Below are 27,946 nucleotides of genomic sequence, written 5' to 3'. Positions count from 1 at the left end.
TCTTAGGAATCAAGTAATGTTAAAGAAATAAGTAAAAATGCAACAAAACCAGAAAATCTTTCTTTACTCTTATAGCTATTGATAGGAATCGGAAGTATCAGTATACATTTTATTGTTGTTTTGGGGAACAGAGTCTCTCTATACATCCCTGGCAATCCTGGAAGTTACTATGTAGACCAGGCTATCCTTGAACTCAGAATCCGCCTGACTCTGCTTCCCAAATGATGGGCATTTTGTTTTATAAAAATGTAATACATACATACCAACCTAAATAAATACACACACATATACTTTCAAACTGCTCATTAAAAGAAGCTATGATATTCAATTAGCTATGAGTACATTCAGCATCCTGCTCTTGGTTTAAGTAGTGTTTTTCAATAAAAAGAACATTTACTGTTTGAAGAACTGGTTTATCCTAAAGCTGGGGCAGAGAAAATACAAAATGGATACATCTTACAGGACAAATGTTCAAAAGAGAAGCAATTCTCAATAGGTACGGAAGCTGACCTGAAAGACTTCACAGTGCAAAGGCTGGAATAAAACAAGTAACTGTGGTATAAAATTACAACCCACAGAATAAAGCAGATACATGTTCATAACTCTGACTAGGTTAAATGCATAAAAATGAAAGGATAGGTAGCTCATACTTTAGAAATTTTTTACAATGAGTAAGCAAAACATAAAACCATCATTAGACCAGAACAGTAATATTACTATAGGCAAGATTCAACAGTGAACACAAACATTTGTATTTGTTGCTGAAGAGAGGGTGGAAAGACATCAGAGCTAGAGTCTGGGAGGAATGGAGTAAAACTGTCTTCTAAACATAACAGGACCACTGCACTCATAAGCCACAGCAGCTGTGCTTGCCTGCAAAGACCAAGCCAGTCAACAATCCTGCAGTGACGGGGGAGGTGCACAGGAGATCACATTCTTAGCCAGGAGCTATTCATAGTTTATGGCTGCTAGGAGGGAGAGTCTGTTTTCTTTAGGGGTGTGGTCTCTGGTAGGTTGACTATGATCCAGTGAATGAACCCAGAAATGACAACCACCAAAAAAACTATAGAGGAACTGAATTTAGAATTAAAATGTACTAATAACAGTATTTTCCACAGTTGCTCTCCCATAGCTACTCTGCTACATTATTGTATTGAATAATTTCTTAGAGAGAAGGAATATCAAAGAAGAGTCAGACATTAGCAATGAAACAAGAGTCACCTGTTCAACATCTCCACTTGTTCCAAAAAAATCTAGTTTAAGATTTGAGTAGAGACAATAATGAAAATGTTAATTTACTGTGTACTTGATAATGAAAATATAAATTCCAGATGTCTTAAGATAAAAAAAGATAAACTTACTTTGAAAATAAGTAAATTTTCATTTCAAAACGGTAAATGATTTTGAATATTCTACATACAGTAATTTAATTCAATGATCATAAAAGGTATAATAAAAATTATAGACAAAAAACACCAACTTATAAATACAGTAGCAAAAGTCCTTGAGAGGTTTTTTATTTTTAAAAACTTTAAGAACTGTCCCAAACTAATTTCTTACCCAGAAATAGCCTTTTAGGCAAACTAACTTACTCATATACATAAAATGGATGTAAACAAAAAGTAAAGGAATCCCAAGTTTGAGGTAATGAGACTACGTTAGATAGTCTACAGAATGGAAAGTTCAGACAAGTTTTAAAGAGATTTTAATGGAACATGTCCAACAGCGGTAGAGGTAAAACCTCTGTGATATACTTTTTTGTTTATATACTTATTGTTCAATACTGGAGAGTGCACAAGCCTTGTAAGCACTTGACCTCTGGTACAGGCCTGGATCTTTTTTCATACATTTTCTTTTTTAAACAAAGGGTCTCAGTAAGCTGCTGAGGCCTGCCAAATAGATGGAATTACAGGTTTGCTACACTAGACCCTGCTTGAACACATGCAATCATTAAAAGGAAGTCTGGCTAAATCTCTGTGGAATAGTAGAGAGAATCATTAAGTCCACATCAAACTCAGCAGAAGACTTGAAGATAACAAGTTACCTGACTACTGGTTTCACTTATGGCCTCCAGTAGTTTTTCAACCGCTGCTTGTAGTCGAGAGCTGACATTCAACATTAGCTCTACATTTTCAGGATCTATTTCAGGTCCAGCAAAAACACTTGTCCAAAACTGCTGTGATAGGTCTGCTCCTTCTTCATTTACTTTTGACCACTCGCTGTCATTTCTTGCTATGGCACCTCCAGGATAAGAGGGTAGAGACTCATCCGTAACTAAAATAATAGTAAATTAAAGGCATAAATTAATCAGAATATTTAAAGTTGCAACATTAACTAACTGAAGATATCAAATCAAATCAAACTTGAATCATTCCAATTTCAAGGTCTTCAAATAATAATGTAACAAAATGAATATGCAAAGTAGGAGCATTGGTTAGTAGGAAAGACTAGGAGAGGATAGTGCTGTGCCAAAAAGAGCATGGAAACTAATATTTGAGTTAGTCAGAATCTTTTCTTTGATGGGAAAATTGTTTTTGGTGCAGGGGATCAACTCTGGAGCTTTAGTTAAGTGTACTATGCACTGAACCATACTCACAGTCTTATAAAAAAACCTCTGAGATGACTTAAAATAGATACTTTACCAATAAGTAAGCAGACCTGGCTCCCATCTCTATAGACCTTACAGTGTAAGGAAAGGGTTAACACATCACAATGACAAAGACTAAAGGGACTGGGGAAGTAGCTCTGTGGATCAAGTGCTTTGCCACGTGGCAGGAGTACCCAGGTTCCACCCTCAGGACCCATAAAAAGCCAGGTGTGGCAGGCACACCCTTAACTCTAGTCCTAGGGAGGGGAGGGAGCTGCATAGACAGGAGTATCTGGGGCCTGCTCCAGGCTCAATGAGAGACCTTGTCTCAAAGAATTAGGTGGAGACTGACGGAGGAAAAGCCCTGATGTGGACCTCTGGCTTCCACATGTACACACATGACTGAGCACACATCATCTACCACTATCACCCCATGACAATCTCATCATGCAGTGGAACAGTCCAGGTACACTGAAGAAGAGAGCAAGGGTTTATATTTATCTAGACCAGACCTTTCGACTTTTGAGCCTATTCAGGGGAGTGACTGACTTAACTTGGTGACACATTGAAATGGACGAAGATTATTTTGTTATGTGCTAAATTTGCAGTGGGATGAAGAAAAAAGTACAGACTAATTTTTTTTATTTACAGTATTGATTTATTATTTCTTATAAGGAAGAGTTAACCAGAGCTAGAGCTCGCCACACTCACCAGGACAGCATGCTAGAACTCGCCATACTCACCTAGAAAAGCACTCTAGAGTTCACCACCCTCACCAGGATAGACCCTAGAGCTTGCCACACTAATCCAGGATAGCACTTAGAGCTCGCCACTCACCCAGGATAGCACGCTAGAGCTCACCACCCTCACCAGGATAGTACTCTAGAGCTCACCACACTCATCAGGATAGCACCTAGAGTTCACCACACTCACCAGGATAGACCCTAGAGCTCACCACACTCACCAGGATAGTACTCTAGAGTTCACCACACTCACCAGGGTAGCACCTAGAGCTCACCACACTCATCAGGATAGCACCTAGAGCTCACCACACTCACCAGGATAGTACTCTAGAGTTCACCACACTCACCAGGATAGTACTCTAGAGCTCACCACACTCATCAGGATAGTACTCTAGAGCTCACCACCCTCACCAGGATAGTACTCTAGAGCTCACCACACTCATCAGGATAGCACCTAGAGTTCACCACCCTCACCAGGGTAGCACCTAGAGCTCACCACACTCACCAGGATAGCACCTAGAGCTCACCACACTCACCAGGATAGCACCTAGAGCTCACCACACTCACCAGGATAGTACTCTAGAGTTCACCACACTCACCAGGATAGTACTCTAGAGTTCACCAATCACCCGGGATAGCACGCTAGAGCCATGAAATCTGATGCAGCCTTTCTAACCACATCTCCTGGTCACCTCTACTGAACAGATCATTGGTGACAGATTACAAAACTAGAATAGGGAACTATAAAGCATGCATTCTAGGGCACAATTATAAACATCTGCCTTAAAAAAAAGATTTTATATATATGAATGTTTGCCTGCATGTATGTATGTGTTCTGGGTGTGTGCTTATACAAAGTTCTGAGCTACTGTGTAGGTGCTGGGAACCAAACCTGAGATCTCAGAGGAACAGCAAGTTCTCTAACAGCCTAACCATCTCTACAGCCCCCTCAAATTTACTATTACATAACTTTATATAATTCTAATCATTGCCATAGGAGCTAATATAATTTTTATCTTGCATCTTATTCTCCAAATTGAAAGTAAAAGCACAACTACTATGCTAGTATTTCTTTATATTATATATGTATTTAAAACCAAATACTTCAAAAGTGGTATAGTTCACAATGATCTTGGGATTAATGGTATACAAAGTATGCAAACAGTATGGTGCAATAAACACTATAACATTTACTAAGTCAAATGAAGCTATCTAGGAAATACATGATATTTTTGCAGAAGCTATGGGGGCAAGAGATTTTACTTGATGCTGAAGAAACAAAACTGTTTATGCCATAAGCTGTCTTAATCTGTGAAACTGAGTGTATTCTAGTGACATTTGTTTTTCATGGGTTTGGAGAATATGATAAGTCTGAAATTATGGAAATACTAGTCTTTAACAAACAAAAACATATGGAGAAATGGGGGTGAGATGGGGTGAATTTTAAAAGAAGATAACTAGAAAGTAGGCTGGATCCAAGTTGTGGACTACCTTAGATTTTGCTGGAACTTTGGGGACTTTTCTAAAGATTAGAAAGGGTTAATCATCTATTTAAGGCCGGGTGTTGGTGGTGCACGCCTTTAATCCCAGCACTCGGGAGGCAGAGGCAGGCGGATCTCTGTGAGTTCGAGACGAGCCTGGACTACCAAGCGAGTTCCAGGACAGCCTCCAAAGCCACAGAGAAACCCTGTCTCAAAAAACCAAAAAAAAAAAAATCATCTATTTAAATAGTAATATAACAGCAAATTTTTATACCAGGAAGCAAATTTCAAGAATACATAGAAAAGAATAGATCGGTTAAAAGGCGGATCTCTGTGAGTTCCAGACCAGCCTGGTCTACAAGAGCTAGTACCAGGACAGCTTCCAAAGCCACAAAGAAACCCTGTCTCGGGGAAAAACAAACAAACAAATAACTAAATTAATATAAACGCGAAAGCTGATACCCTTGAAGTGGATACATCTGTTGTAAAATCAGCATTCAATGAGAAAGAAAAGGAGTCTCATACATATCAAAAGCTAACAAAGGAAGTTCCATTAAAAAAAAGTCAAACAGAAAGGCACAGATAACTGAGATGAAAGAAAGCATTTAAAAAGGATAAACTTCAATTTTTACCTGAAGAAATGGGCCAGCATGGAGAAGCTACCGTGAATTTAATGGTTTAGTTAGAGTTCTCTGAGAACAGCAATGTTACTAAGGTTGGTAAATGCCTGAATTAGCCTATTTTCTCTTCAGTGTGCTGAAACTGCCTCTGGAGGTCAAAGCTGAGACTAACCAACATAAAAAAACAAAATCAAAACAAACACCAAAATAGTATGAAGAGTGCAGCATGACGTGTGGTCAGAGGAGCAATCGATTAGAAAAAGACTGAAGATACTGTGCATACATGGGAGTAAATCTCAGCGCAAAGCACAGAGGACATGTAAAACAAAGCACAATGTGAAAGTCATGGGAAATCAGGGTTTCTGGAATGGCTAATAAAAAGTTAGGTACTAAAGTACCCCCAGAGATAAAGATGAAACACACTTAGTAGTTTTTGTTTCATGGTTTGATTTTAGTTTTTAGGCACAGTCTCCCCTATGTAGTAGTCCAGGCCCAGGGGTGACCCTGCCCAGATGCTCTTGTTTGGGCCACATAGTAAGTTTAAGGCTAGCCTGGTTCACAAAGCAAAAGCATTTCAAAACAAACAAGGAGAGAAGGACACAGATCAAAATGCTCAAGGTCATGATGAATCTGAAAAGAGCCAACGCTTCTCATTATCAGTAAGCTATTACATTCTACAGCACAGCACTAAGCCAAAAAGAAGTCATGGAAAACAATCTTCCATTCCTGCGTTCACAGTAGAGAGAAGATCATCTATTCTCTAAGATATCTCAGAGCTATCACAGCACAGCTGCAGGAACTCGTTTTTGTCAGATGACCTTCCCTTCCTTCAGACTCAAGTGAACACACTGGCTAACCTAGCCATCCGACTTCATAAACTAGCTTATTCTCACAAGCAAGCAAACATTAACAAATCAGTTATTTATGTTTTCAAGGGTTAGCAAGTCCATACCTGTTAAAAATCTAAACAAGTTCATGTTGGGGGAAGTCCTGTGCATTTGTCAATAAAGTACTGTTGAGCCTATAGGGAACCAAGATAGGAGGGACTAGGAGTCCAGGAGAACTCTGGGAAGGAGAAACACAGAGAGTCAAGGTTTTAATGCCATGGAGGTAGGAAGCCCGGAACTATTCGCCGGTAAGAGAAATACTTAGATTAACAATTATGGGGTAATTACTTAAGTCAGAGCTAGCCAGTAAGAAACAAGTAAGGCCAACAGCTTCATAATTAATACAGCCTCCTGTGTGTTTATTTGGGGACTACAATGCAGCAGAGCCCAGGCGGCTGGCGGGGGATAAACCAAAGCAGCTAGCAAGAAAAAGCTTCCTTTAACAAGTTCAGACTTGAAGATTGAAAATAGGCCACATGTGTTACAAGAAAAAAAAAAAACAAACGCCATACATAAAACTGAAGAGTAACAGCCACTCTATAATCAGATTACTACTTAATTTTTGTTATACAAATTTAGATATTAAAGAAATCTTCAAAGGTTTTAGCTTTTATAATGCTTCCATTCAAAAATATAAAGAAATGCCAGGATGAATTCTAACACCCAGGGGACATTAATAATACACAAAAGCATAAACTGTCAGCTGGAGAGCACCCATTATAACCAGTGATGCTAATGTTAGCAATATGATCTTTGAAACAACATTCGATACATGGTGCTTCTCTGTGGATTTAAATTTTCCTCTTTATTGCAGCATTATTCTTTGAGAACTGGTTACCAGTTCAATAGTATCTTAAGGACTTAATTGATTAAGACATATGTAAATGTTTTTAGGTAAAGTATCAGCTGTATTTTGATCTTGCCTCTGGTGGGAATGCCAGTGCTTCCTGCTATTGGTGATCTGAATTATTACATACCAGCAACGATGGAGAAAAGGCTCAAGAACAGTTCCTGGAAGCTCAAGACATGTCTACAGGATTCAGCTGGGGTACTTACCGTTGAGAAATGACTACCAGGTTTTGTGTTTTTTGTTTTTTATGAGCTCTACTATAGAAAACTTAGATGTAACTTCTAAGAAGCCTCATGGTCAGATGTCCTTCGAGGTCTACATTCTCCAAGTAAATAGACATCAAGACATCTTCTGTGCTGAAGTTAAATTGCCTATTTATTCCTTTTATAACTTCCAAAAAAATGCTTGGCAGGTGAGCCCAATGACTTTGGCTAAATAAAAGCATTTCACTGTATTATGCTTCTTTAAGGACTTACTTAACAGACTTTTACATCTTTAAATGTTACCTTTTTCTTTACACATAAGGATCCATACACATTAAAAAATACCCTTTGCTCTGAAGATTACGCAGGGAAAAAAATGTTAATCTCAAAAGTAAATCTACCAACTATGAAAAGAGTGAACTTAAAAAGAAAGTTGAAAAATTGTTATTTTCAGTTCTTACTCTACTAAAAGCATTTAAAAAGTTATCTTTGAACTCAACTGACATGTTCCTAAGTTAATTTTATTTAAAGTTTTAAATCAAGTTTTCCTTTGAGCTGAGAAATGCACTGAAAACCCACCTGAAATTAAGCAAACCATGTATAATTGGATGTTTTCTTGCCATTTCTCCACAGGCAGCACAGCCAGCCAAATGCTCTCCAGAATTACAAAGGCAGCCTCTGGAAGAGCTGCCTCTGGCTGGAGAGAGGGCTCAGGTGAGGGCTGGGAGTAACCAGATTTGATCTCTGAATCCAAGTTTTCAGACCCTATCTCTCTACACCTGACAAGCTTTCTTGTCTTTTGATTTCCTGGTTCTTCTTCAGCAAGGAGTAAGGAACTGAAAAAATATGAGAGACAAGAGGTCAGCAAGGTGATGGCAAGAAGCCAAAGGAAGAGCCCGGCCTACACAGCCAGAGAACTAAGAAGGTGGTGAAGAAAGTCAAAGCTTAGTCCCCAAATACAGACTTTCCAGAAGGCAGAGAGGACCTAGCAGAGGACAGTCCAAAACAAGGTGAAGTCAGGTTTTATAAAGACTTGTTTGAATCCTCTCAAGTAGTGCTCGATTCCTAGCAATCTCTTCATTTTAACCTTTCTGTAATTTACAGGTGGATGTGAGAGCCCTGAGCAGAGATCACCACTATCCTTACCTGTAGAAAGAAGACAGGCATAGGAGGAACCCAAGGTGTAGATGGTGACAGCCCCAAGGCACCCATTTACAAATGCTTTATAGTAAGGGTGTTTGAGAAGAGCAGTTTTAAGGTCTCTGTGTGAGACAGTCCATTAGCTGCAAAAACTTAGAATATTTTCCCTTATCTATTTTTCTATACATTGGGAGTGCCTTGAGCTGATCCTATGTTGAAGATGTCGACTATTTCAACAGTATAGGAACCATTACCTCTTCCACTTCCTTCTTGAACAGAAGGCTTTGCAGATACATCTGCTTCTGATCTCCAAAGCAGACTGGTAGCTGGCTGAACTTTACTAGATCGATCCAACATGCCAAGAACGTGGCATCCGATTGTTTCTTCAGCAGCTGCAGTTGTCTTGGCAACTTCTAACAGAATCTTCAGCAGTCTATTATTGGCTTTTAGGAGAGCATGTCTGTACAGAGAAAGAATCATTTGATAAAATGCTTAATTAAAAACTAAACAAAACATGTTGCTATTATGCCACAAGAATGCTTTATAGAGCTGGGTGGTGGTGGTGCACACCTTTAGTTCCAGCACTCAGGGCAGAGGCAGGCAGATCTCTGAGTTCAAGGCCAGCCTGGTCTACAGAACCGGTTCCAGGACATCCAGGCTGCACAGACAAACCCTGTCTTAAAAAACAAAACAAAAAGCAACAACAAAATAGAATAAGAAAAGGAAAAAAAGAATGCTTTATAACTGGAAAATACAGTAAAATAATCTGTAACTGCACCACAGTGAAGTTCTTCAGGTTTTTAACTTATTTTAAAACTGTATTATAGAAGTACTTGTGTTCTTCATGAGTTATATATAGATTACAACAGTTTTTAGTTAAGTGTGAATTTTATTGACCCCCAAAAAATCAAGTAACCAAGATTTTATATTAATGACTACATTTTTAAAAACTATTAGAGTGCGATAAGAGCCTAGTGTGTGTAAGGTATTGAGTTGGTAATACTTTTCATGGGTACTCATACGGACATTAGGTATGTCATCCTTTCATGTGACAGACAACATGTTTTAAAGTATAATTTTAAAAGCCCACTATAAAAATGTGGCACTATTTTTACAACTTGATGATGACGAATGAGATGCCTAAATTTAAACAGATCTAATAGGCACAAGCACAGTCCTGATTTTAAATGTCAACAGTGAAATTTCAGGGTGATAACACTAAAGCAACTGTATTTGTTTTTAGACATAAAACTATACCTAGTTTCACACATCACTAGGTATTTCAGACAACTGGAGGAAGAAAAATTTAGACTTAACAGAAATAAATTATCTTTCTTTTTAAAAAGATAAGATCAGTCTTTTTAAGTTTTTTCTTTTTTTAAGATGCTACTGGTTAACTCTTCTCTGAAACGTCTCTGCATTCAGACATAATCATTAGAATTAAAATAATAATTACGTATTTATCTTTATTTTTGTACATATGTATGTGCCTGTGTGAGTTTGTGTGTATAACATGTATGAATGAGCCCTCTGAAGCCAGAAGATGGCAGTGGATACCTTGGAACTAGAGTTACAGGCTGCTGTGAGCTTCTAAGTGTGGATTCTGGGAACTGAATCCAGGTCTTTTGCAACAGCATTAAGTTCTGTTAACCACAGAGCCATCTGTATGTTCCAATCATTAAAAATGTACTGCCTAGATTTCCTCTTTCCCTCTATCTTACTCATAACTAGACATATTTTTTATAACAAAAAATAAGGATTGTCCTGGATTAAGTGTTTTCATGAAGTTTCTTTTTTAGAGTAATATGGACCCTTTAAAACTGTTTCCAAAAAATGTATCTTCTTAAATGGTGATGGAAAAGATTATATGATTAACCTCTATAGCTTACTTCTCCAGAAGTAGTAAGAATAGCAAACTTCAGACTTAATACACATGGACAAGCGACAGACTTCTGAAGTGAAGGTGCTCTGCTTAAGAAAGTTTTATCTCACACTTCACACTGCAGATTACCAACAAGCAGGCTAATGGTGCCTGTTGCCCAGGCACACAACTACCCATTTTAGGGCAAGGTAATAAACAGAGTTGTTTTCTTTAGGAGGTGTCAAGCGAAAGACAGGCCAAGTTATCTACTTACAAAATAAAGTATTAAAAATAATAAGACCAAATAACAGGAAGTAAAAGATCTTATTTTCTTAAAATAAATTTAAATAAATTATTTCTTAAAATAATTTTCTTAAAACTTTTTCTTAAGTTTTATTTAAGTGTCAAATTCAATATTAAGCTATACTTACAATGGATTAAACTAGTATAATAGTTTAAAACAAATAAGGATTAATACTCATTTTATGAAGTTACATAAAAATCACTAAAATCCAAGTATTATATGATGTATAAAATAGTGAAAAGCAATATAAAATAAACAAGAGAATACATTTTTACATTGCCATAGTAATTCTAATTTCACATGGGGTCTTTGTTTTTGAGTTCCACTTGGATGACCTAACCTCCATGCAAGCTGAGGGAAGAAGGAAGGAAGACAAAAAAGAGCGGCAGTCACAGAGACTGTGAGACGATACCAGCTCTAACTTTAAAGAAATTATTTCCATTTGAATAAAATAAAATTTAAATCATTGTGACTTTTAAAAAGGCCTTTAACCTAATATGGGCTATCTAGTCTCATAGAGTATGCATTTTTATATTAATCCATACCATTTGGTGATTTACTCCTCTATAAAACTTGAATTTGGTTTAAAAGCTCTTATGTGTAATACAGCATGTGCAAAAATAATCTAAATGTGAAATATTTATTGTGTTGTTTTCTCAAGGAAATACCTAATACTAAATAAATGTCCTTTAAGTGAATGAAAGAGACAAGATATAAAACTCACAACTATTGTTATTGTTAGTATTCAAAATAGCATTATGAAAAATAAAGTTAATCAAGAAAAGTCCAATATTCAAATAACACTAAAATAGAATCAAGTTCAATATCTAATAAAAATTGTAGTGTATGCAAAAGATTTTTAAAAATTAGACTATAACAATAAAAATATCAACCCTTCAAATACGGACAAATTTCATACATAATACAACTTTTAAGACAAAACACAAAGGCACAAGATGAAAGTAGGACCATGTTTACTGAAGAGAAAGGAGTATCTAACCCTGTACTGATCAAGTAGACACTCTATACCTTTCATTGAACAAGCTGGCATCAAGAGTTGAATCTTCAGGTTTTCTCTCCAGTGTCTCTTCATTTATTGTGCGTTCCTCAACTTCCTGAGTATCATTTCCATCCTGTGTGAGTTGGTGTAAAGGCAGAGACGACAAAACAAAGAGAAAACCTGTCATCTTAGAAACAGCAAGTCATACTTCTATACTGGTACAAAACAAAACAGAAACTTCTGTGTGTGATGTAGACACTGCTTGAAATAATGTTTAACTCTGTGTTATGGAGAGATTAGCATTATCAAGAAAAGATAAAACATTCTAATGCACAGATGAAAAAAATGGAATGGTTCAAAGGAATGCATGCTGTATATTGTGACAGTAAAATTTGTTAGGCTGATCCAGGGTGGAGCAACAGTTGCTGTTATTGCAATACCAGAATCAAATTACCAGTACAATGCAAGGTGACCTCCTTTCTACGGCTGCAATCAAACACATTAAGCTCAATGACCATAAAAAAATGTCATCTCACACCAACAAGAAAGACAAACAAATCCTACTGCATTGTTGATCCATTGCTCCTAGATGAGCCAAAGTCCACACTACCTGTGTTTGAGTACTGCTGTTGCGCAGCTCACAACACAGCTCCTCTCTTCCAGCTAAAGCCAGCTGCTTTAGTGCTTCCAGCTCCTCTAAAAGCACCCTCTCTCTCTCAGAAACCTCGTTTTCAGTGTTTATTGAAGATCTCTAAATAAGAGAAATGGCTGTGAGCAAATATTGTTGGTGATAGGAGGAGAGCACAGAAACAATTAGCAGAATTCTTTTAACCCCTTGGGTTAAGATTCAGATTCCATTATAAGAGGTTAAAAGGCATATACAAAATTCAATGCAAAATTTGAAACTTTAGAAAAGAGATGATTAAAATTATAAAATTCAGAGATTTGCACACTTCAGTTAATACTTATATTTCAAATTTGCATTGAGAAATTCAGAAGTCTGAATTCACAAAATACAATGAAGAAAAGCAAAACTGATTTTTTTCAAATGATCTGTATTTTATGCTCCAAGACCAAATTTCTCATTATTTTATATCCGAAGGAATCCATGTCAGCGATTCTCAATTTTTTCTTTTAGTTTTCAAAATTAAATTTAGTGTTTTCATATGAGCTTTTCTGCAATGATTTTGCAAGTATATTTTATATAGCAACCAGTAAGAATATAGCTCCCAAATACCAAAGAATTTTTTAATGTAGTCAAGAAAGGGTTAAGAATGTTTCATTTTTCAAATCAACCAGAAATGCTTCCCTAGACAAAGTTCCAGAAACGTGCTACCCTAGATTCCCATTGATTAGCAAGGTGATTATAGACAGAGGTGCACCTGTGGCTGCTAACTGGCGGGCTCACAGAGGTAACCTGACTATGGGGGAGAGCTGCACGAGCAAGCTCCTCAGTGCAGACCGCCCAAGCTGGCAGGGCAGGCGTTGCACTTCCTTTGCTATGTGCGAAGGCATGACGATGAACACTACAAACCTGAGTCAGACTTGCCCTGAACTCTAACACTGTTGGCTGGCTGATGGGGTGATTCTAATGTTACACATTCCTAATTACCTTCAGAGCTGGCAAAATAGCTTTGAAGTTTTAAAAGAGATTACATAAAGAATGTTATTTCGGTTGGGAACAAAAGGATCCTCAGTGCCAACCTGGGCTAACTGCTCCTTGAGACTCTTAATCTCCTCTTCTAGCTGCTCTTGGTCTTCTCGCTGCCTCTCCATCTGTCGCATGTGTGCCAGCCTCAACAGTTCTGTTGCCTGCTGGTGTTCTTCATATTGGCGTACAAGTTCTTGCCGCATATCTTCCAACTGTTTACAAGTCTCTGTGTATGATACCTCATCCTGGATCTTCATCAGTAGAAACAAGAAGTTCCACACACATGAATCATGACACAATTTACCACTACTGATACTTTCAACAAACATGAAAACCATTCTACTAGACCCACAGGGCACCTGAATTTCTATCTTATTATTAAATAAAGCCTAAATTACAAAAGGGATTTCTTTCCATCACAACTCTAAAACAGTATTAAGTTAATTACCACAATGTATTATTTTACAGGAGGAAAGTATCTATCAGTCAGTTTAGCTAAACTATAATTCTCAAGGAAAAATAATAAAGATATTCAATATTCCCTCTACTTTTAATGAAGCCACTACTCCATTACTCTTCTTGACATTTTGTGTGGGGAAAAATTTTTTTAATATTAAAACTGTACTTATGAAACAGGAAATTTTATTTATTAAGTCTATTATTATAGAGCGGTTACATAGCATTCCAGAGAACTCCTTCATAAGAGACTATCATGTATCAGTTCCTCTGACTCAGAATACATCAACTTACTAATGGATGTTTCGAGCATCCTTGAAGAGACAGTAACTAAAGAGAAGGCAACTATATTTGAATCTCCTTCTGAGCAAGATATAAACTATCTTGGACATTGTAATAATACATTTGAATTCAAATGATTTTAGGAGAAGTAGGACTTATTTCTGTCCATTAAAGATAGGAAATTGTTGAGGAAACATCTATTTGTGAGTATGTAAGGAAAAAGAAAATCAGGGTTTAAATGATTTAAATTATTCTTAAATAGGTGACTATTTCCTTATATGTTCTTATATGTAGCTGAGCAAATCTTTCAGTCATAGATATTGCCACATTACAGGATAATTTTTAACTGAAAAAAGTTAAAACAGTTGTAACTTAATGGGATTGTATTGTTTAAAAAGTCAATACGCGCTGGGCATTGGTGGTGCATTCCTTTAATCCCAGAACTTGGAGGGCAGAGGCAGGTGGATCTCTGGGAGTTCAAGGTCAGCCTGGTCGACAGAGTGAGGTATAGGACAGCCTCCAAAACAATACAGAGAAACCCTGTCTCAAAAAAAAAAAGTCAATACACTGCTTTTAGTACCTCTCCCTCCCTCCATCCCTCCCTTTTTCTCTGTGGGTGTGGGTGTGGATATGTATGTGTACACATATCAGAGGATAACTTGGGGAAGTCAGTTCTCTCCATTTATCATGTGAATTTAGTGTATGAGACTTGGGGACTGAGCCACCTCACTGTTATGTACAAAGTTTAATAGGATTAATGTCATTTTACTATATGCTTTATCACTAATAAACTACAACAATGTGAGTGCTACTCAGACAGAACTCGATACTTTTTTCTTCCTTAAGCAACACTACTAATAATGTATTAATAGTGAAGAAACCATTTTTGCTTTTATGAACTTTTTTTTTTAAAAAAACATTCTATAAGTCATACTTACACACGGTTTAACTGTAAGTGTTTCATCTTTGGAAAATATTTCTTGTGAAATACTCAGCACATGGTCCTTTGACTTTAATACATCGTCATTAAGATCATCATGGTTAGACAAAGAAACTTTTCTATGTTCTTCTAATTCACTGCTAAGTGGTGTAAATTGTTTTTTAAAAGTCTTGTCAGTTCTGGAAAGAGTCTGTGGATATGCTTGACCTTGTGATATGATGTCATCAAAAGCGCGTTCTTGCGAACATAGAGAATGTGCTTGTTCTGACTGTATAGAGTTCTCTTTCTCTTCAGATATTCTAGACAGCTCCGTTTGTTGAGCAAATGCTATACTCATTGACACGATGACCTAAATGAATAAAAGAAACAATCAAAAAGATCGACACAATTCTTAAACAGCAGCTGGAATTGAGAGAGGAAAGTATTACTTAAGAGTACACATTCTAAGAAGTGTGGCCTCAAACCATACCCAACAATGCTTGGGTAACCAAGAGCATGAGACTAGAAAGGCCAGGGACCCAGGGTAAAGACCAAATACTACTGTTCTAAAACAGCAACAACAACAACAAAAACTACAGCTACAAAATGACTGGTAGACATTTTGCTATACTCATATATCACTGCCTTTCTCAGTCATCATCAGAAAAGATTCCACCTGCAGCAGATGGGAACATATACAGACCCACAGATAGATATTAAATCAAGAACAGATAAGAAATTTAAACAGACTTATAATCCCTGACGAAATAGAAGCAGTCATCAAAGGTATCCCAAGAAAAAATGCTCAGGCCCAGAAGGCTTCAATGCAGAATTCTATCAGAAATTCAAAGAACACCTAATACCAGTATACCTCAAACTTTTCCACAAAATAGAGGCAGAAGAGTCTTTGCCAAACTCTTTTTATGAGGCTACAATTACCTTGGTATGGAAGCCACACAAAGACACAACTAAGAAACAGAAGTACAGACCAAGATCCCTCATGAACATTGATGCAAAAATAATAAAATACTGACAAATCGGCTGGGTGTTGGTTGCGCACACCTTTAATCCCAGCACTCAGGAGGCAGAGGTAGGCAGATCTCTGTGAGTTCGAGGCCAGGCTAGACCGATAGCCTCCAAAACAATACAGAGAAACCCTGTCTTGTAAAACGGAAAAAAAAAAATACTGACAAATCAAATCCAAGATCACATCAGAAAAATTATCCAGGTTGATCAATAGGCTTCAGTCTAGGGACGCAGGGGATAGTTCAGCACATAAAAATCTATCAATGTAATCCACCATATAAATAAATTGCAAAAGAAAATCCACATGATCACCTCAATAGACACTGAAAAAGCCTTTGACAAAATCCAACACCCTTCATGATAAAGGTCCTAGAGAAATCAAGGATAACAGGAACATACTTGAACATAATAAAAGCAATATACAGTAAACCAGCAGCCAACAACAAACTAAATGGAGGAAAATTCAAGGAGATTTCTCTAAAATTGGAAATAAGACAAGGCTGTCCACTTTCTCCTTATCTCTTCAATATTGTACTTGAAGTTCTAGTTAGAGCAATAAGACAATAAAAGGAGATCAAGTGGATACAAATTGGAAAGGAAGAAGTCAAATTCTCACTATTTCCAGATGACATGATAGTTTACATAAGTGACCTGAAAAACTCTACAGAGGAACTCCTACAGCTGATAAACACCTTCAGCAAAGTGGCAGGATACAAGATTAACTCGAAAAAAAAAAATCAATAGCCCTACTATATACAGATGATAATGGGCTGAAAAAGAAATCAGAGAAACATCACCCTTTACAATTGCCACAAACAAAATATCTTGGGGTGACCAAACAAGTGAAAGACCTATATAGCAAGAACTTTGAGTCCTTAAAGACAAAAACTATAGAAGATACCAGAAAATGGAAGGATCTCCCATGTTCTTGGGTAGGTAGGATCAATATAGTAAAAATGGCAATCTTACCAAAAGCAATCTACAGACTCACTGAAATCCCCATCAAAATCCCAGCACAATTCTTCACAAACCTTGAAGAAATAATAATCAACTTTATATGGAAAAACAAAATACCTAGGGAAGCCAAAAACAACGCTGTAAAATAAAGGAACATCCGGAGGGATCACCATCCCTGACTTCAAGCTCTATTATAGAGCTATAGTAATGAAAACAGCTTGGTATTGGCACAAAAATAAACAGATAGACCAATGGAATCCAATTGAAAACCCACACACCTACGAACACTTGCTTTTTGGCAAAGAAGTTAAAATCATACAATGGAAAAAAAAGAAAGTATCTTTAACAAATCATGCTGGCATAACTGGATGCTGGCATGTAGAAGAATGCAGATAGATCCATATCTATCGCCATGCACAAAAACTTAAGTCCAAATGGATCAAATACCTCAACATATATCCAGTCACAGTGAACCTCTTAGAAGAGAAAGTAGGAAGTACCCTTGAATGAATTGGTACAGGGGATCGCTTCCTGAACATATAACATCAGTAGCACAGACACTGAGATTGAAAATTAATAAATGGGACCTCCTGAAACTGAGAAACTTCTGTAAGGCAAAGGACTCAATCAACAAGATAACAAGGCAGTCCACAGAATGGAAAAAGATATTCACTAACCCCACATCTGACAGAGGGCTGATCTCCAAAACTTACAAAGAGCTCAAGAAGCAAGTCTCCAAAGCACCAAATGATCCAATTAAAAAGTGGAGTCAAAATTAAATAGAGAATTCTCAATAGAGGAATCTAAAATGACTGAGAGACACTTAAGAAAATGCTCAACATCCTTAGTCATCAGGAAAATGCAAATCAAAACAACTGTGAGATACCGTCTTACTCCTGTCAAAATGGCTAAAATCAAAAACACCAATGACAGTTTATGCTGGAGAGGATGTGGAGAAAGGGGAACACTCCTCCACTACTGGTGGGAGTGACAACTCATACAGCCACTTTGGAAATCAGTATGGAGATTCCTCAGGAAAATGAGAATCAGTCTACCACAAGATCCAGCAAGTCTACTGTTAGGCATATACCCAAAAGATATGCATTCTTACAAGAACATCTGTTCCACTATGTTCGTAGCAGCATTATTTGTAATAGCCAGAACCTGGAAGGAACCTACATGCCCCTCAACTGAAGAGTGGATAGAGAAAATGTGGTACACTTACACAATGTAGTACTACACAGCAGAAAAAAAAAAAACAATGGAATCTTGAAATTTGCAGCCAAATGGACGGCACTAGAAGAAACCATTCTGAATGAGGTAACCCAGTGACAAAAAGACAAACATGGTACATACCTACTCATATATGGATTTTAGACACGGAGCAGGGGAGTGCCAGTCTACAATCCCATGACCAGAGAGTTCTGATATGACAGGGAGCACCCTAAGAGAGATATGCACCCTAAGAGAGATGGGGAATGGGACAGGATCTCCTGAGCAGATTGGGAGCATGGGGGGAGGGGAGAGGGAGCTACGGGAAAGAGATGGGAAGAAGAGGAGGAGAAAGGAGGACATGAAGGAGCAGGATGGTTGAGTCGGGGAAAGAATAGAGGAGAGAATGATGAGAGATACTATAATAGAGGGAGTCAATATAAGTTTGAGGAGAGATCTGGCACTAGTGAGATTACCAGAGATCTACAAGGATGACACCAACTGGCAAACTAAGCAATAATGGAGAGGCCACCTTAAATGCCCTTCTCTATAAAGTGAATCGATGACTACCTTATATGCCATCCTAGAGCCTTCATCCACTAGCGGATGGAAGCAGAAGCAGACACCCACAGCCAAACACTGAGCTGAACTCTGGAATCCAGTTGCAGAGATGGAGGAGTGATGAGCAAAGGGGTCAAGACCCGGCTGGTGAAACTCACAGGAACAGCTGACCTGAACAAGGGGGAGCTCATGAACCCCAGACTGATGGCCAAGAGGCCATCATGGGACTGATCCAGACCCCGAGTACAAGCATCAGTGAGGAGGCCTCGGCAATCTATGGGGCCTTGGGTACTAGATCAGTATTTATCCCTAGCATCCAAATGTACTTTGGGAGTCCATTCCACATGGAGGAATTTCTCAGCCTGGACACATTGGGGAGTGCCTAGGCCCTGCCAGGGATGAAATGACAGACTTTGGAGATTCTCCATGGAGGGCCTCACCCTCCCTGGGGAGTTGAGTGGGGATTTGGTTGAGGGTTGGTAGGGGCAGGGGAGGAAGTGAAGGAGAGGGAGCTGGGATTGACAACTGAAGTAAGCTTGTTTCTAATTTAAATTTTTAAAAAAATGTAATGAGCCAGGCATTGGTAGTACGCCTTTAATCCCAGCACTAGGGAGGCAGAGGCAGGTGGATCTTTGTGAGTTCAGGGCCAGCCTGGTCTATAGAGCAAGTTCCAGGACAGCCTCCAACACAATACAGAGAACCCCTGTTTCGAAAAATAAAAAACAAAACAAAAATGTAATCAAAAAAATAATTCAGTACTCCACTGACTTGAGACACAATTGCTTCTGACAACACTGAGCTATCCCAAGAGTATGTTGGGCACTGATGACACTCCATATGGAGTTCATTCTCTTCTTGGCTACTGACGGGCAATATTCTGCTCCCACCTCGACTGCTGACCTTGAACATGTTATCCTAACTGAGCTTGCAGGAGATAACCTTAAAGACTGCTGAACCCTGCCAAGTCAGTGTAAGACATTTTTTCCGTTTCCCTGCTTTTGGGATGGCTCATCTGATACTTTAGGCCTTAACCAAAGTTGATTGTGCCGACGTTTCTGTGAGACCTTGGGTGAGTGTCCAGGTAGCCTGCTGTTTCATCTTCATGGCACCTTTGGAGTCTCAGGCTTGCACTTCCTGCTTACCCTAGTGTTGTTATCTTCCTTCTCAGGTCAGGTCTTTAATGAGGTTGAAGACTTGACAGTCACAACAATATCCTCCATTGTTTTAGATAGACAAGATTTAGACTTTCCATATTAGGACTGCTATCAGAATAATCTCTATCATGCCTTTACCCTGATACTAGACACGTGTATTGGACATGTAGTACATATCTCTTGCTCAGTGTTGCTCTTGCTGATAGTAGGTTTTAATTAACGTATGTTTACATTTCCTTTTCCTGGAGTATACTTGACATTTGTTATCACTGTATATAGAATTTGCATCAGGCTTAAAACCTTCTTCTTTAGCCTAAAAGGGGAATTGCAGGCCTCTGGTCCATGCACCTGTAACAGTGGTGGCCACACCCCTTTGGGTGTGGCTTCAGGTGGACAGAAATGGAAAGAGGGGAGCTAGAGGCATGGCTTTCTTTTTGAGCATTGTTTCTGGTGGCTCAGCAGATCTGGCAGGGAGAGTTGGGAAACACTTCAGCAGTTCTTTGTATCTGCCTGTATAAGTGTTCCCTAATAAACAACCATTTATCATTTATCTTGAGTCTAGTGATATAATTACATCCTCGCCTTCACCTAGGCTCTCTGCATATTGTTACAGTTATGTAGTTTGGTCTTCTTGTGGGACTCCAAATAGTGGAAGCAGGGGCTACTCCTGAATCTGTAACCTGCTTTTGGGACCCCATTCCTCATACTAGGTTGACTCTTCCAGCCTGAATAAGAAAGAAGTGCCTAGTCTCGCTGCAACTTGATATACAATGGCACGCGCGAGGGGGGAAGGGGGAACACGACACACCACCTGTCCTTATCTGAAGAGAAAGGAAGGAGAAAGAACAGTGGAGGCTTGAGGGGAGAAAGAGGAGAAATTGTGATCCCATAGGGATTTAAAAGCATAATAAATTAATAATAATACAACTTAGCAAAACATATAGTTAACATTTTCTAACTGATAGTCAAGACCTTCAAAGTGGTTTTTGTTGTAGTTCCCTGAATTGAATGCAGGGAAAGAGAAAAGAAAAATAATTCATAAATGAAAAAAAGAGGCAAAGAGGCCAGGTGATGGTGGAACACACCTTTAATCCCAGCACTAAGGAGGCAGAGGCAGGCAGATTCTGTGAGTTCCAGGCCAGCTAGAGAAACCTTGTGTCAAAAAAAAAAAAAAAATTAATTAGTAATTACTAATTGAAAGACAGATTTAAAAAGTAGCAATGAAATGGGCTGGGTAGTGCTTACCTAATGGGCATGGAGCCCTGGGTTCAATTCATAACATCACATAAAGAACTGAGCATGAGCCGGGCGGTGGTGGCGCACGCCTTTAATCCCAGCACACGGGAGGCAGAGGCAGGCGGATCTCTGTGAGTTCGAGGTCGGGCTGGACTGATAGCCTCCAAAACAATACAGAGAAACCCTGTCTCATAAAAACCAAAAAAAAAAAAAAAAAAAAAAAGAAAAGAAAAGAACTGAGCATGATGTCACGTGCCTGTAATTTCAGCACTCAGGAAGGGGACACATATAAAGAATCTGAGTTCTCATTTAGTACACGAGGACCTACCAAACAAACATCAAAAAAAAAGAACCACAAAGCAAAAACAAACAAACAATGAGATATGGAAATGTTGAATATATATCTCACTGTTGTTACAGTTCCAGTACAGTTTAATAGAGAATGATGGAAATATTTCATTAAAAGGGTAGGAACTAGCTGGAGAGATGACTCAGAGGTTAAGAGCACTGTCTGCTCTTCCAGAGGACCTGAGTTCAATTCCCAGCAACCACATGGTGGCTCACAACCATCTGTAATGAGATCCAGTACCCTCTTCTGGCTGCCAAACAGAACAGTGTATGCATGATAAATAAATAAATATTTAAAAAAAGAGGGAGGGGGAGGAACATTTGCAAAAGATATCAACGAGACAAAGACTCAAGTTGTGCAATGTTTCAAAGACATTATACCATTATATGCCCTCAAAACACTTAGCAAGGACCTTTTTAGCAGAACCAAGAAGGTCACAAAAGATCAGAATGATAATTTGAAAGTTTTCACATAAAAGCAACTGTCAACTTTAATTGCTATGTGACATCTTTCCTGGGCAAAAGGAAAATAAAATTCTAAAGTTTAAGCTTATTCCCAATAGGTTATCAGAAAAGTAACTTCAAAAGGACATCTTTCAAGAAGTAGAAAAATGATCCTAAAATGAAAGTGTAAAATCCAAGTAAAGGTTAGGGAACTAAAAGCAATTTACAGCGCTTGGGCATGGAGCTCAGTACTTGCCCAACATGGTTCACTCCCACCATATTAAACATACACAGCAAATTAAAAAGGAAACTTCAGAAAAAAGTTACATAGTGGTATTCAACAGCTTTTCCCATGCTGTGAGTATTGTATGTGACAGACACAAACTGAAGACGAATGAGTTCTTTCAACCCTGAGTTCCAGAGAGTTCAGTTCATTACTGCTTGACTCTAGGTGGGTGGGTCATCACAGTGACCAACGACATAAGGAGAGTTGTTTCCCTCACAGCGGGTATGGAAACAGAGACACCTCTTATTCTTCACCTCTTATTCTGTCTACGCTTAAAGCCTACAAGACTACATCCAGAGTCTCGGCAGTTCCTACTCTCTGGAAACATCCTCACACACCCAAAGGTTTGCCTCATCAACCTCCTAGGTGACTCTAAGTCTAAACAGTCTGACAATGAAGATAAATATAAATGCTGATGTAATGAAGTGATTATGGCATTACACTGTAGAAAAAGAAACACTACACAAAGACTTGAGATTCCCTCTTGACAGCATCCAATAAGTTCACTGCATCTTCTCTTTCCTACTGATTACAACTGAAAACTTTCTGCATCAACTGGGCTACGGGTGTTTTATATGCAGTGGCTCATTTGATCCTCAAGAGAATTGCTATTATCTTCTTTCTATATTGAATAAACTGACATTAGTAAGTTAAGTAACATAAGTATAGCATGTCCAATAGCAAATCTCATGTTAACTTTGAGACCCCCTGATATAACAGTCTATTTGAGAGTCTCTGTAGGCATTAAGAACAAGAGAAGACTTGCATTTCTCTAAGAATCACACAATGACTGACACACAAACCAGGACTCACTTTTCATGAGATCTCCAAGAACTATTCATTCTCCTCACAGAATTAATGAGACTTCACAGCTTAGATATTTCCCTATGTCTTCATCTAACACTAACATTTCATGTATTTTCTTCACATTTTATCAATCATCTTCCTTGCAAAAATACATAGTCTCCACTCAGATTGTTATTTGGAACAGTTATTTTTAAAAGGAGCAAAATGCTCATAATTCAATGGTTCAAATATTAAATGCAAATGAATATATGAATTCTGAAAGGAAATACTAAGACAAAATAAACAGGACAAGATTGTAGCCTAGGGTAGTTAATACTCAGTCTAAAAGATGGGCTCTGAGCACAGCAACTGAAGATTCAAAGACAAGCAAACACCACATTGCTAAAACTCCTTCACTCAGCCCGGGGCCAAGCTCAGTGGCAATCCTCTCTCAGTAGCTCAAGTTACCATCTAACACCACAGTAACTGCTTTGAGTTACTTTCCTGACTTTAACAATTTTTAAAGATGGCCAAACTTCTTCAACAGGCAGGTTAAGACCAGGAATATCCACAAAGTAGTCCACTGGAAACCAGCTACTGTGCCGGGTGTGGGTGTGCACACCTGTAATAGTTTGGGAAGCAGAGGCAGGAGAAGGATGAGTTTGAACCTGGACTGGACTAAACAGCAAGAACTTGTCTCAAAAAAAGAGACAGAAAACAGATGTGGGGGGAGAGAGAGGGAGAGGGAGAGGGAGAGAGAGAGAGACAGACAGAGAGACAGAGAGACAGAGAGACACACAGAGAGAGAGAGAGAGTGCATAGCAAAATCTAAAATATCTATACTTGATAATATTACCTGATAACTTACAAACTTACAGGTAAACTATATAGGAAACTAATGACACAAAATGTATAGCATACCTAAAATCTGCCTATTGAAAGCTTAAAGGGAACAGAGACCAGTTTCCAGATCAACTACACACCTACCTTAGCAACTTCTTCTTCTAATCGCTCTTGATACTGTTTTTCCGTTAATTGAACCATATTTGATTCTTGACTTCTTTCAAATCCATCCGGAAACTTAATGAAAAAGCAAAAAGTGACATAATTTGTTTAAACCAACTGAACTGCCACCAACTTTTAATCTCTTAATCTCAAAATGTTTCTAAAATAACAACTTTGGATACTTTTTTTAAAAAAGCAAATTTCAGATATTTTCAATTAAACACATCAATTCTAAAAATTCTACTAAGTTTACTCTCTATTGTGAAAAGAAAGATATTTACACTTAATAGTAACAATTATAAGACAGGTTAAAGGTACTTGAAATAAGATTATATTTCCTTTAAGATAAATGTCAAGCTAGGATTGCATTTCTTGGTGATTTTCTTTTCTTCTTGATAATTTTATGATCCAATTTCCCACAAATATAGATAAATTCCTTCAGCATATCAAACATAAGCATTTGCTGAAATGTAAACGAATTATCAAAGTATTTAGTAATGATGTGAATTTCTTTTTTAATGGATCGTTTTGTTTTTAATGTGCTGTTGTACATGTATTCGTTTTGTGAGTATGCGTGTGCACACGTGTGTCCCTGTGTGCATATAAAAGTCAAAGATTCAACCTGTGAAAGCATGTTTTGTCCTTCTACTACGTTTTCAGGGGTCAAACTAGGGTCTTCAGCACGTGCCTTAGGCTGCTGCGCCATCTCCTAGTCCTTCTGTGTCACTTCCGGTGTTGCGGCCTCTGGCTCAGGATACTGGCCTACCCAGTGCACACATTCACGGTCAGTGGGCTGTGCTTTCTCCTGCTTCTATTGCTGCTGCTGCTGCTGCTGAAGGCTCTGTCTGATTGGTTGCTGTGCTTCTGGTCCAGGACACCGTCTTCGTCTTCACCAGGCTTGCTGTGCAGTCTCATCCCTCCTGCTGCGGTTTGGGCTGGAGGACAGCCTTAGGATCAGCAGCAGCTTTTCCGTCTGCTACTTCTGCTGCGGCTCCAATGGATCCTATCTGCCAGGGCTTGGAGGTTCAGACAGTGAGCTTGGTAGGTATATTCTCCTACAGCCCTCACCTCCCAGTGCTAGCGCAGCCTCCAGCCTTTGTCCAGCTGACTCTCCAGGCTATCAAAGCTGGGCTCAGAAGCCCGGGGCCAGCATGCTACTGAAGCCCCTTGTTCTGACGCGTTGCCAGCACATCTCAGAGGAGACAGAGCTCTGGTCCACGCACAGGGCTTGAGAGCAGATGGGTGAGGCAGGCCTACCTATGAGCTGAAATTACTCATTTTCCCTCCGTGCACTGTCATTAATGTGTTCAAGGCAGACGCCAGCACTGTAGAGTTCTGAGACATGACTGAGCTGTCCGGCCCTAGCATTTAGAGCTGCCTTCATCTTCCCTACTGACTCACTCACACAGATCACAAACCAGGCCCGCGAAGCTGGAGCCAGGAGAAGAGGAGGAACGTAAGTGGAGCTGCATGGTGACAGGGGGCACGATGCCCTGCTGTCTGCCACGGGCATAAAGTCAGTGGTTCTGGGCTGGCCACAGTGAGCAGTGTTTCCATGATGCTGATCTTGCATATGAGCTACTTTGTCACTCAGTCCAGGAGAGCCACATAATCCAGAAATTCCTCTACAGCCAAGTGTCTCTCAGTTCTGAAAGTACTCAGTAAGGACACTGACCCAAGGTGCTTGTGAGCAAGTGCAGTGTCCGCAGCTCCCACGATGAATGTCTTCAGCATCTTTCTGTCTTCCCCATCTTCTCCTCCCCGAGTCCAGAGCTCCTCAGCAACTGGCAGCAGAGATCAACACGGAGCTTTTCTGTCTGAGCCTCAGGCACCTCACATTTGCTTTGAGTTTTAGACTTCAATCATGGGGTGTTTAGATCTCTCACTATGACAGAGCATCTAGACCACATCCACAGGGGTGGGGTCCCACACAGGTTTGCTCTAGCTTCTTTGGAACTGTCAGTGCTCCTTGACCTCTAGGTGTTGGCTAGGGCCCTGGTCCTCTTCAGAGATGAAACTTGAAGACACTGGCAGGGGGAAGGAAGGTCTCCTCTTCCCAGTACCACCTCAGGTTTTCCTCTTGGCCTGCCATCTGTCTTTCTTGCAAGCCACATTCCTGCTGGCCCTAGAGGCTGCCTCCATCTCACCCACAGAACAACAATCCACACCCACTTACAGGAATTTCATCCAAACAAATGCACATGAGAGCAGGAGCGTACAGAGTATATCTATCATCTCTCCTTGATGCACAGACTGGAGAGAGCAACGATCCTGATCTTCTCTGAATGCAGATGGAGATCACAGCTCTGTGCTGGAGATTTGAAGAGGGGAGCTCTGGGATGTTTCCCTGTGGGGCATGCACTGTTCCAAGAGTTTTATGAAGATATGACCTCTGCTACATGAGGACCTATCCATTAGCACCAGTACCTGGGATCTTGGGGATTCCTGACCACTGGTCAAAAGATGGCCTGTTCTGTTTCCCCACAGTAGGAAGATCAGGGTACTGAACCTGATTTCCCAAGCATAAGTCAGTCGTGTGTGTGTGTGTGTGTGTGTGTTATAATAATAAAGAAAAAGAGACATGAATCTGAGAATTAAGAGGGGCATATGGGGGAGACCTGAGAACGGAAAAGGAACATGGGAGATAGTTAACTATACTTTAATCAAAATGAAACAAACCAGGACAAAATTTTAAATGGTAACATATTGAAATAAGAAAAAGAAAGTCCTCATGTTTACTTTTTCTTGTGCTAAGAGAAAAATGCAAGTCTTTATTTAAATGTGTTAATCTTTTAAAATGTACTAAATCTTTTCTCCTTAGTAAGTAGTTAACAAAACACATTCATAAAAATGATACTAAGAAAAGTCAGGGTATGCAAATGTTTAAAAATAAAGAGAAGAAATTTAATACCTCTGTGATGCTGACAGTGTGCTCCTGTAGACAATTTCCAGAGTAGAGTGTTTTCTGTAAATCACCGTCTTTTAATACCGCTAATTCAACACTAAATATAAACAAAAGATAGTGGTTGATGTTATTAAGGGTTCTGAGTCATTTTACAAAGTTTATAGCATACATACATATAGTGGAAAGGGGAGAAACAAAAAATGATACACTAAGGATTACAGATAATGTAACAAAAGTCACATTTTTTTTCCTCTGGCTTTTCTAATTAGAAATAATGTAATGAAAAGAGTATTTTCGCAGATCAACAGATACACTTTATACCATTTTATAAAGTATATGAATTTATGCATACAGGCATTAGTTTTATAAAGTCAATAAAGATGCATTATCTAGTAAACAAGACTCCAAAGTCTCAATTTTATTAAAACATATTTGTTATGGGATTTCTACCAGGGTCCTGTCATTGCTTTAGCCCCCAAAATAAGACACAAAGACTCTAATTATGGTTACAATGCTGTCAGCCAATGTCTAGGGCTTCCCATTGGCTAGTTCTGTCTTACGTATTAACCCATGACTACTAATATACATTTCTATAAGGACTTATCTGAGGACAGCATCGTGACACATCTTCTATTCCTGGGATCACATGGTGACTCTCGACTCTTGAGTAAATTTCCCAGAATCCTCCTCAACTCCTAGTCCCAACTATCTTGCTTCCTTATTGGCCAAACCTGCTTTATTTATCAACCAATAGGACAACATATATACAGGTCTTCCCCTATCGCATATTAACACACACACACAGTAAGAATGATCAACAGCAGTGGGAATGCGGTACAGGGGACAGGAAGGCAAGGTTCCCAGGTACACAGTGACGTTTTGTCTTTAGTGTTTTTAATCATTTCTTCGGGTAGTGTTCAGCATGTGTCTCTACTTTGTACTGTTCTTCAAGAATTTATTAATTTATGTTTTTCTAAAATGCTTAGTACCCAAGGCTGGAGGGGGCTATTATTGTCTCTGTTGATTTTAATAGTGCTGTAAT

General features: G+C 38.9%; 1 protein-coding gene across 1 annotated transcript in view; it reads right to left on the bottom strand.

The window, feature by feature from the left end:
- Positions 1 to 27,946, bottom strand: part of LOC106022300 (A-kinase anchor protein 9) — a gene marked incomplete at its 3' end in the record, with an annotated part of 118,165 nt that overhangs the window by 47,305 nt on the left and 42,914 nt on the right. The window contains 8 exon segments of the mRNA XM_040735810.1: positions 2,045 to 2,274; positions 8,766 to 8,971; positions 11,706 to 11,809; positions 12,287 to 12,427; positions 13,381 to 13,578; positions 15,004 to 15,354; positions 23,982 to 24,074; positions 26,911 to 27,001. Coding sequence (XP_040591744.1) covers positions 2,045 to 2,274; positions 8,766 to 8,971; positions 11,706 to 11,809; positions 12,287 to 12,427; positions 13,381 to 13,578; positions 15,004 to 15,354; positions 23,982 to 24,074; positions 26,911 to 27,001 — 1,414 coding nt within the window.

Source organism: Mesocricetus auratus, unplaced genomic scaffold (genome assembly GCF_017639785.1).
Source record: "Mesocricetus auratus isolate SY011 unplaced genomic scaffold, BCM_Maur_2.0 Super-Scaffold_100051, whole genome shotgun sequence".
Classification (NCBI taxonomy): Eukaryota; Metazoa; Chordata; class Mammalia; order Rodentia; family Cricetidae; genus Mesocricetus; species Mesocricetus auratus.
Note: the sequence above shows the minus strand (reverse complement) of the source record. Positions and strands in the feature narration are given on the sequence as shown.